General features: G+C 32.0%; 1 protein-coding gene across 1 annotated transcript in view; it reads right to left on the bottom strand.

Annotated features, from left to right (window-relative positions):
• Nucleotides 1-8,009: 8,009 nt before the first annotated feature.
• The window catches only part of LOC143058195 (uncharacterized), a 29,632-nt gene continuing 25,197 nt past the window's right edge, over nucleotides 8,010-12,444 (bottom strand). The window contains exon 12 of the mRNA XM_076231654.1: nucleotides 8,010-10,528. Coding sequence (XP_076087769.1) covers nucleotides 9,698-10,528 — 831 coding nt within the window. The 3' untranslated portion in view covers nucleotides 8,010-9,697. The remainder of the gene's footprint in view (nucleotides 10,529-12,444) is intronic.

Here is a 12,444-nt window from a genome sequence, read left to right as displayed (position 1 = left end):
CCAGTGACAAATGTTTCAAGCATTTTCATGCCGAGAATAAAAACAACAATCAACCAAATACTAGCCAGATTTAAAAATGTCGACCTACCGATACAACGGGCCGAAATGTGGATTCCTACGGGAAAACTTTGCCCTGTAGGAAGTGACATATGAACGCTTCATTCGGTTAATACAAGAGGTCATGCAAGGTTAACGTCCTTCCAGCACGAGACAGAAATGTATACTCAGCTAATCTGCTACTTACAAATGATAAAGTGGGTACCTATTATTTACTAGTCAGTAGGATTTCTTAAATTAGAGATTTTGGAGGATAAATCTGAATATCTTTCGAATTGAACGAGATCTAGTTTGTGAATAAAAAAGTTTTTTTTTGATCTTGTGATCGATCAAAAATTATCCTACCAAATCACCTCTTGAAAAGATAAATTAACGATATTTGAAGGTTATAATTAACCTTCCAAACGTTGCTACACATCGTCTAATTTAGTTTTAAAATCTAGCTTATCAAAATATAAAAGATGTGCATGTATCTCAATGAAACAGAAACCTAAGATAAACTGTTATCACAGAGATATGTCTCGCTTTTTTGTAATTTCGATAATGCAAATGTTGAAATTAAAGAAGTCAATGAACCATGATTGAAGGTACATGGCTAAAAATTCTCAATGGAAATAAGATGTGCCAATGCTTATACAACTGCCGGCATACTAATACCATTGACTTATTATAAAAATAGTTCCCTTTAAACAAACCTAATCACAAAGTAATACATTCAAATTAAACAAAATTTCAAAGTCAATAGACCATGACAGAGGGGGCAAGGCCAAATTATCTCCATGGCAATGAGATATGTCAATCCTTATACAACTGCATACCAATTATCATTAACTTACCACACGTGGTTCCTCATAAACTGACCTAATCACAAACTAATACATGAACAAAAGCAAAATTTCAAAGTCAATAGACCATACCTGAGGGGGCAGGGCCAAATAATCTCCATGGCAATGAGATGTGCCAATACTAATACAACTTCATACCAAACTAGTGTCTTTGACCTACCACTAGTGGTTCACCATAAACTAGACCTAATCACAAACTAATACATTGTTGACGTCGTCGCCACCGATGTCGGAAACAGCATACCTATGTCTCGCTTTTTGACTCTGTCAAGCGAGACAAAAACACATCTAACCAAAAGACATAAAGAGATCGACAAAGTCTACATAAAAATACATTATCCTGGATGATGTAACACCAAAGGTTATGTTGCGTCTTTTTTATTGGCAATAAGGCAGTGGCTATTTTGACAGCAAAAAAGTCACTGCCTTCTTTTTATTTATAACTTAATCTTCTTCCACTAATGAGACAAATCAAGAGATTTGATTCAGTCCAGTCTTTTTGTGAGATCTTGCTCAGATTTTTATGCCCCACCTACGTTAGTAGAGGGACATTATGTTTTCTGGTCTGTGCGTCCGTTCGTCCGTCTGTCCTTCCGTCCGTCCGTTCAGGTTAAGTTTTTGGTCAAGGTAGTTTTTGATGAAGTTGGAGTCCAATCATGTGTTGATGTACAGTAAAATTTAAAAAAAAAAACAGTCTCACAATGAGCTAGATTTCTAATTGATGTGAATACAACTTTATTGCAAAACTACTTGAACACTAACATTTTTTTAATTTCCTGTTAACAAAACTGAGTTTTTCGAAAAACTAAGGATTTTCTTACCCCCAGGAGTAGATTACCTTAGCCATATTTGGCACAACTTTTGGGAATTTTGGGTCCTCAATGCTCTTCAACTTTGTATTTGTTTGGCTTTTTAACTGTTTTGATCTGAGAGTCACTGATGAGTCTTATGCAGACGAAACGCTCGTCTGGCATATTAAATTATAATCCTGGTACCTTTGATAAATATTTAACCTGAGAATGGACTAGTTTATATATTGAAGCAGGTGACTATGTTTAGTAAAGCATGAAAGAGAGGTCAAAATTATAATTTGGATAAAGTTTTCACAGTTTGCTTCTCAATGAACACATGCATTATGTTTCAAGTTGATGTGACTATAGAATAACCACTATAATAATACTATAGGCAGGCATAAATAAGAACTGGCACTATCACTTCCATAGCCTTGAATTTGGGGTCAAAACTCTACTTTGGCATTAAATTTAGAAAGATTACATCATAGGGAATATAAATACTAAGTTACAAGTTGATTAGACTTCAACTTCATTAAAAAATACCTCTACTAAAAACCTAAACCTTAAGCAGGACAGACCTATGAACAATTGGACCATCAAACCAAACGCTGGACGAACAAAGGCACAGACCGAAAAACATTATGTCCATAGGTTGGACATAAAAACAGGTACCAGTATCCTAAATGAACAAAATACAATATGATATTCCTGCCTGAAGCAAGCAATAAAAAGTTGAAATAAAGCTTATTAAATTTTATTGCAAGTAAAATTGAAATACATGTACAATTATAATGTATTTTTCATGTTTATTTGATTCACAAACGTATCTTGGTCTTTACTTTTAGAAAGTAAATGTAAAATATCATTGACTGGCCTTATAGATGTAAATTACTACGATCTAATGTGTCCATTTTATTAGAAAAACTAATACTTAAAATGTTAAAACATGAAATGTTTCACAATTTTAATCATTTCAATCTTGATTTTTATATAAAAAATTCCAATCCCCATTTAAAAAAAATTACACCTATATTTATTTTGTCATATTGAAACAAAGTACTTGCACCATTCACTGGGGTAAAGCTGATGACCGTAACTGCATTCACGGTCATCCCAAGATGTCGGATGAAAAATTAGGTCAGTTTCTGTATTGTCTGTTAAAGTGTTTCTATATCATTTTCTTTACAAATCATACATTGAAACGATGTAAATTTATAAAAGAATCACTCGAAAATCACTAATTACTTCCGAGAAATGTGCATGAAACGGGAAATTCGATTTGAAAAAATCGTTAAGATGACCGTAAATCATAATCAAAATATTTTCAAGATGACCGTAACATAAAACAAGGATGACCGTGATTGGTAAAAAGATGACCGTAACTTGTAAAGGATGACCGTAATTTGTAAAGACTGACTATAATTTATATAGGACGACCGTAACTTCTAAGAAATATCCGTATTGTATTCAAAGCTTTTTTGTTGAGTTTGTCGATCTCAATAGGGGCTCGGTTAGCGGATATAAATATGTTTCATAAATTTCTTTTTTTAAACTATAATATAATTGGCGATATTTAGGATTTATAACAATGATAGTAAATTGCATATTTCTCGTAAACAATGAAATATTTATTGATATCGACGTTAAAATTTTAACACAAATTTACAGCGATACGACGAAAATTTGAAGAAACATGAATGTGTCCCTAGTACACGGATGCCTCATCTACACTATCATTTTCTATGTTTAGTGGACTATGAAAATGGGATAAAACTGTAATTCGGCATTAGAATTAAAAAGATCATTCCATAGGGAAAATGTGTTTCAATTTTATTTAACTTGAAGCTGGACAAACGGACAAACAAACAGACGAACGGACGAACGTACGCACAGAGCAGAAAAACAGAATGCCAATAAATGGAGCATTAAAAACATTAATAATACATACGAATATTTGGTAATCGAGCCCATGTGTATGGGTCCAGAGGAAGCAGATTAAAATCTTAATTTGTCTTGATATATGCAGGCGGAAACACTTTTGAAATAGAACAAAAGAATCGAAGCTCTGTGTTTATCGAGAAAGCGATAAAAGTTAACTGTAATGTTTGATATAGTAACAAAATTTTATAAAGTTAATAGAAACAAATAAAACGACAATTTTCTTATTTTAAAAACACCATTTGCATAAGTTTTCAATGTATCTATTACATAGTAATGCAAAACAATAAGATATCAAGTCGACGACATGGTTCTTATCGGGGCCTTTTATAGCTGACTATGCAGTATGGGCTTTGCTCATTGTTGAAGGCCTTACGGTTACCTATAGTTGTTAATGTTTGTGTCAGTTTGGTCTTTTCTGGATAGCTGTCTCATTGGCAATAATACCACATCTTCTTTTTTATATATAGTATCTATAAGTTGGATGTAGAAAATGCATAACCTCCGATTTTTTTTATCACGGACGGAGAACATATCAATCTTTTAGTTCAGAAATTTTCGTGTCTGCCCTTCCATTATGTGAATCAAGAAAAAATTCCCCAAAACAGGTAACGATTGTATCGAAAAGAGAAAAATCGAGTGCACCTTTTTATGTTAGGGCATGTTTGGGGTGTATATTTTGTCTTTAAAACGTACAAAGCAAGAGTATTTTATATAGCATCTCGCTTCAGATTCTATCATTATTATATATCAAAGCTACAGGTTGACTTTATAACGTAAAAAAATGACAGTACGAAAAGGTGAAATATATGGGTCAATTAAGATACCTATCTAATGAATCACAAAATCAGAGTAGGTGTGTTCGAATAGCTATTTTTTCTAAAAGTACTTGACGACAGTCTTTTAATTTGGATGATGAAAATGTGTGTGTGATAACTAGGGTTTATAATCTTCAACCACTGAAAATGTTTAGTCTGCCCTTCCACGAAATATTTAATTAGAATTTTTGTAAATGTTTAAGAATTTTCAAGAATTCCATCTGACATCCAAACAGACAATATTTTTAAGTTGAATCAATGCAGACAAGATCATTAACTAATGCTCATTAGCTAGTAGATACATTTGTATTTTAAAATATAACTGACATATAACGATCGATCGTAATGGTGCTATGTGGATAAATTTATCAGTTTTCAAGAGCAAAATTGGCAGAGCGTCATCCCTACAATGGCTTTCATTTCTTCGACTGTGAGCATGAACTGGCGTAATGGGGAGATAATTTTAAAGAAGTAGAATCCTGACTGTATGAATAACATTTCTGTATATATACAAATTGACAACGTTCCGCCTTGTGATACGCTTTTCGTACAATACTATTTTAAGGATCTACTTTGCTGGAGCTCACCTTCACTAGTTTATTCGAATGATATTTTCAAAATATTTCTGTTATTTTATTTGCACGACAAAATGAAAGACGATATAATATCAATGGGTGTACATGCAATTTTTTGGCATTTTTAAAAATGTGTATTTATTATATGTCATTAAAAGGAATCCCAGAGACAAAAAAAATCTTTTGTCGAGTAGTTGAAGGCTGTGCACCGCATGTCTTTTGGCAAATTCATTTTAAAAATTGAACCCTCTACTGTAAAAAAGATACATATGGTAATCTTTGCATTTGAAGCACGTCTTATTTTCTTCTACCTATAGGATAAACTTTCATATTAATATGTGTATACCAACACGATTAATCATTTGATACAAAAAGATAGTTATATATTAAATACGGATATTTCTGAGAATTGAGGGTCATCCTTTAAAAGTTACGGTCATCATTTACAAATTACGGTCATCTTAAAAGCAGTTACGGTCAGCCTTGTTATGAATCGCTGATTCTGTTACGGTCATCTCGATTGTGATTTACGGTCATCTTGGCGATTTTTTCAAATCGAATTTCCCGTTTCGTGCACATTTCTCAGAAGTAATTAGTGATTTCCGAGTGATTCTTTTATAAATTTACATCTTTTCAATGTATGATTTGTAAAGAAAATGATATAGAAACACTTTAACAGACAATACAGAAACTGACCTAATTTTTCATCCGACATCTTGGGATGACCGTGAATGCAGTTACGGTCATCAGCTTTACCCCAGTGACCATTGATACACACACCCACACACACTAAAAACACCTAGTCACATAATGAATGCTTGTTGAGATAAAAGGGAGATAACCCAATGTTGATTGGAAACTACAGAAATTGATATCTATCTAAAATATACCCTTAAATGTTTTCACAGGTAGGGAAAATGGCTGACTCTGTGCTTTTTTCTGTTCTTCATCCGACAATTGTTTTTAAATGTAGAGGTGTTATAGTGATAAAAATTTTTAAATTTTAATTCTGTAAATTTTGCAAAGTTTTTATTGTTTCAAAAATTACAATGTGTTATTCTTCGTAAAAAACAAAAGCTCAAGTTTAAATGTTTGCTAGCAATTATCAATATGCAATAATTTTTTTTAATTATCATTAATAAGTATGGCATGTGTGTCTATTGTTTGTTAAATGCATGCACATTTTTTTTATATTTAAAATACAACACCAACCTACATTTAATGGGTCTATTCTATAAATGTTTGCAATGCAAAAAATAAGGTCACTACTTACGTAGGTGGGGCATAATTAAATTAATATAATATAATATCTACATCTGAAAATCACTTTGTTATGATAAAATAAACTAATTATATATGCTTTTTACAAGGTTCTAATGTGAGATCTAGTTTTAGTTCTAATTTAGTTCTAAGATCCTAATTTTTTAATGATCACATTTTCAAATATGGTATAACTGTTTTTAAAATACAATAATTTTTCTTCACAAGTACTTGAAGTATTGGATATGCTATAGAATTTTTCCAAACCTGAAAAGTAGACAATCCCTTTTTTGCAAAACTTTTGTAATTTTATCGAAAATGCAACCAATATTTATTAAATTTCAGAGCCTTACATCCCCCACCCCACCCGTTAAATTTGAGAACAGCCCTGAGCTAAATCTTAATCTCCAATTCTCAAGAAACATGAACAGAATTTTCTTTAATACTACAAACATATAAACATATATATAAAGTCGTATAAAAAAAAAATAATTTGTAATATGAGCCTCTTTCAATAATTACAAAACAAATTTAAGTACTCCTTTTGACAACATAAAACAGTGGATTTTTATCACATGACATTAATTTTAGTCAATCACGAACTCAAAATATTCACTTATTACAAATTTTGTGTTGCATATTAAGGATTTTCACCGGAACAAACTCCCAAGGATAATGCGTTGAGACTTTAAGTTGGCAGTTTAAAGGCTAGCGATAAGATTTAACAAATCAGATTGTTTCAGGAGATAAGATGCATTCAATAACATACTGGACTAAAGAACAAATAGTCAAAACCATATAAAAGATCTAATTTCAACAAGGAGTTGCTCTAAAGTTTGTTGAAAAAGTACTATCTGCTATTTGGTTGGGTTGCTGTCTATATGACATATTCCCCATTTCCATTCTCGAATTTATCTGGCAACTGTACACATCCTTTTTAATTCATTCCATTCATATGAAGTAATCACATCGAAATGAATGGACTCCAGGGACAGATCCAGCCATTTTAAAAAAGGGGGGTTCCCGACCCAGGACAAAGGGGGGGGTTCCAACTATATGTCCCCCATTCAAATGCATTGATCGGCCAAAAAAAGGGGTTTCCAACCCTGGATCCGCCAATGGACTGGGAGTATGAAACAACTACCATACTATTACAATATTACTTTTGCATTTTTGTCCATTCTTTTAAATCTGCAATAGTCATGATAGTAAAAGCATGCAATAATTTCTAAATTTACAGTAACTCCGTATGAATTTATTCTGTAGTTTTAAGTTTATAATGCATTTTTAAAGTCCTGTAAAACACGATACATCACAATATAATACCAATATGGACAAAAAATGTCCAAAAATATTCAACTAAACCAACATTTTTTTACAAATACTGATAGATACATATTATACATTGTACTTGATTTCGCATGATAAAATAAATATAATCCTTATACAAATTTACTTTTATATTGTACTGATGTTATATCTGCATTATCCCCAAAGCAGATTTTTTCCCCATTATTGGAAACCCCTTTTTAGATATTTAATAATTACTGATCCATGATAGTTCCTCAAATGCAATATTCTTTAAATGTATATTTGATAGTTACCAATCAATGATATTTTTTTAAATGCTATTTTCTTTTCTTTCATGAACATTTTTATGGCTACAATTTCAGACCTTTCTGATCTTACTCCTTTTCTAAGAAATGGTCAGAACCCAGTTTAAAAGCATACCTAATTAAACAAAACAAACAGCACATTTTAAATGCTGGTTACAATGAGTGAACTAAATTACTGTGTATTCAGTTATTTTTGAGGGTACTAACTTTTGTGTATTGAGGGAACTAAGTTTTGTGTATTGAGGAAAAGTCGTTTTTTTGTGGATATTGAATTTTGTAGTTTTGCCAAAATCTGCATACAAGCTTGTATAAAATGTTCTTTGAAGATTTGAATATTGTAATTTCCTAATAGTATTTTCATGAAATCTATGAAAAACTGGAATCTCACAAACAATAATGATTCCACAGTAAACAATAGGAGTAATTGTTGGATCCTTTATTCACACCAGAACATTTTTTTACATTTGAATAAATTGAGATATGAGGTATATATATCAATGAGCAACCATTCACACTTCATTAAGGTGGTACCTAACACTACAGGGAGATAACTCTGCAAAATCAGCTAAACGTTTTGATAAAGTTGTGTTGTTAAGGGAATATTACGCTTCTAAATGATCAAAATAAGTGTTCATCAAACTGCTATATAACCAGTGTAATTTTTCTGATAAAACGGTTGGTTCAAATTTTTTAAATTATTATATTTTTGTCAAAGGGTCAAAGTTAATCCTTTTTCAAAATTTTAAGAAAATTAAACGAACCAAAGTAATTTTAGTTAAAGTGTTGGGTACCACCTTAATAGACAAGTACATTGTTGTATTTAGAAAAAAACAAAATGACAAACTCTAAATTGTACAAAACAACACAAGATGAGAAAAAAGTTCTTTAGTTGGATTAGTCCCAACTAGCTAATTGTCATGAGAACCACCTAAAATAGTGAGTGCTTTGTACTATTCATAATTACAGAAAATACTACACAAACCACAAGGACTTACAAACCTTGTAAAATATATTTTAAATGATTTTTCAGAGGCAAACATAAATCTCCCATTAACACCAAATTTATTAAAGGACAAAAAATAAAACTAGATAATTAACAATTACAACAAATTTGACAAATTTCCAGACTTTGGAAAGGCACATTAATATTGCAGTTACCAAAATTGCAAATTATCTTTAGTTCTTCAAACTGTTACATCAAAATTTTATGTCAACATCAATTGACCAAAAAAAAGCATCAAAGATACATGGTAATTTTGTAATTAGCAATTTACAAAACTTTTGATTCTTTGGAAATACTTAGGATTTTCTACCCCAGGGATAGATTAGCTAAAGTTTGTTATATTTGTAAGTCTCTGAAATTTCGGGTTCTCAATGTCCTTCAGCTTCATACTTTATGGTTCATGATATAATATGCAGAAGAAAGAAAATAAGAGAGAGAGAGAAGAATAAACCAATATCCAAGGATTTTAATTTTAAAACTACTTAAAAAAGGACACAAAATTTTATGCAGTAATTTAAAATGTTTTAACTGTTACCAAGACTCATCAGTTTATACATAATTACCCATTTAACTGACAAAATGGACAATATCTATATATGATGATGAAAATACTATGCTCAAAGATGACTACTCATGCCTTACATGTATCTTATCATTCATATAATTTCAAAACAAGCTTTAAATTGCAGAAAATAATAATGCTTGTAACTTTAACACTCTCTACCAACATGATACCTCACATACTATACATAAACAAAATTGCAAAAACACTTAACAATAATTATGAAAGACTATGTAACTGAAATTTCTGGTGAGCTTGAGGCATCAGCTGCTTCTTGTGAAGTATCTTTTGTATCTTCAGGAACAGGAGAGCTTTTATCAACTAACACACTGTTTTTTTCCTCCACGACAGGAGAGCTCTCAACATTCTTCTCTTTTATGGCAGGAGATGTCTTATCAACTGACAGACTGTCATTTTGTTTCACAACTTGAGAGCTCTCAACAACAGACAGAATATTTTTATCTTCTAAGGCAGGAGATGTATTTTCAACTGCTAGACTGTCAGCTTTTTCCACAACTGGAGAGCTCTCAACAACAGACATGCTATTCTTAACTTCCAAAACAGGAGAGTTTCTTTCATCATCACGATTATCTCCTTTTTCAATAGCAGGAGATATCCTATCAGCTGGTAGACTGTCCTGTTGTTCTACAATTGGAACACTCTCAACAACAGGCAGACTATTTTTAACCTCCATAACAGGAGAGTTCCTTTCATCCTCTTGATCATCATCCTTCTCAATGACTTCCTGATCTGTACTGAATGCTATAGTATAATTACTGATGTCTGTTGTTAACCTTGATGATAAAGAGTCTAAATCACTATCAGTGTGTTCTATTGTCTCTGAAGACTGTCCATCTGTAAACAATCTTTTGTCTGAAACAGGTTCAGCAACAGATTTACTACCTTCATACAATGATGGAGGCTCGGTTTGATCCTCAAATCCAAATTCTCTATCGATTGTTTCTTGGAGCATGGCATCTCTGTTATCCACCTGAAACTGATCCTGACCTACTTCTTGTTCTCCTTCAACACCCTCCACATAAACATTACCAGTTATTTCCTTAAATGAAAAGAATTTCATTTTATATATACACAGATTGATTGTATAAAAAATAATTGGGATCTTTTGAAAACTTTGTGTGTTTACAATCATGGAATGTCATAAAGAGAAAACTAAACTAGAGGCTCTAAAGAGCCTGTGTCGCTCACCTTGGTCTATGTGCATATCAAACAAGGGACACAGATGGATTCATGACAAAATTGTGTTTTGGTGATGGTGATGTATGTGTAGATCTTACTGTACTGAACATTCTTGATGCATTCAATTATCTCTATCTAAAATGAACTTGGCCCAGTAGTTTCAGTGTAAATTATTTTGTAAAAATTTACAACAAAATTTGTGAAAATTGTTAAAAATTTATTATAAAGGGCAATATTACCTTAAGGGGTCGGTTGACCATTTTGTTCATGTTGACTTATTTGTTGGTCTTACTTTGCAGTACATTATTGCTGTTTACAGTTTATCTCTATAGTTATCTATAATAATATTCAAGATCATAACTAAAAGCTGAAAAATTAATTGAGGGGCAGCAACCCAACAACAGGTTGCCTGAATGGTTTGAAAATTTAAGGGCAGATAGATCTTGACCTAATGAACAATTTTATTTTTTGAAAGATTTGCTCGAAATTCTTTGGGTTTAGAACTTTAGATGTATGAGCCAAAAACTGCATTTTACCCTATGTACTATTATAGCCATGTCGGCCATGGGCGGGGTCATCAGACACAATATTTTAACTACATACCCTAGTGATAATTGTATACAACTTTGGTTAAATTCATCTCAGTAGTTTCAGAGGAGAAGATTTTTGTGAAGGATAACAAAAATTTACTAAAAATTTACTATAAAAGGGCAATAACTCCTTAAGGGGTAAACTGACCATTTTGGTCATATTGACTTATTTGTAGAACTCACTTTGATGAAATTTATTGCTGTTTAACAGTTTATCTCCATCTATCATAACATTCAAGATAATAAGCGAATACGGCAAAAATTTCCTTAAAATTACTAATTTCAGGGGCAGCAACCTAACAACGGGTTGTCCGATTCATCTGAAAATTTTGAAGCAGGTAGATCTTGATCTGATAAGCATGTTTACCCCATGTCAGATTTGCTCTTAATGCTTTGGTTTTAGAGATATAGGCCAAATCTACATTTTACCCCTATGTTCTATTTTTAGCCATGGCGGCCATCTTGGTTAGTTGGCCGAGTCAAGGGACACATTTTTAAAACTAAATACCCTAATGATGATTGTGGCCAAGTTTGGTCAAATTTCGCCCAGTAATTTCAGAGAAGATTTTTGTAAAAGATTACAAAAATTTTAGAAAAATGGTTAAAAATGGACTATAAAGGGCAAAAACTCCTTAAGGGGTCAAATGATAATTTTGGTCATAGGGACTTATTTGTAGATCTTACTTTGCTGAAAATTATTGCTGTTTACAGTTTATCTCTATCTATCATAATATTCAAGATAATAACCAAAAACTGAAAAATTTCCTTAAAATTACTAATTTGGGGGCAGCAACCAAACAAAGGGTTGTCCGATTTGTCTGAAAATTTCAGGGCAGATAGATCTTCACCTAATAAACAATTTTACCCCCGAGTCAGATTTGCTCTAAATGCTTTGATTTCAGAGATATAAGCCAAAATCAACATTTTAACCCCTATGTTCTATTTTTAGCCATGGCGGCCATCTTGGTTGGTTGGCTGGGTGATCAGACACATTTTTCAAACTAGATACCCAAATGATGATTGTGGCCAAGTTTGGTTAAATTTGGCCCAAAAGTTTCAGAGGAGAAGATTTTTGTAAAAGTTATGATGATGGACAACGGACGCCAAGTGATGACAAAATTTTATACAAATCATTGTTTCTATTTAACATGTGTTTTTCTTCCTCATAGTTTTTTAAGCTCTACTT

Source organism: Mytilus galloprovincialis, chromosome 14 (assembly GCF_965363235.1).
Source record: "Mytilus galloprovincialis chromosome 14, xbMytGall1.hap1.1, whole genome shotgun sequence".
Taxonomy (NCBI): domain Eukaryota; kingdom Metazoa; phylum Mollusca; class Bivalvia; order Mytilida; family Mytilidae; genus Mytilus; species Mytilus galloprovincialis.
This window is presented reverse-complemented; position numbering and strand designations above follow the sequence as displayed.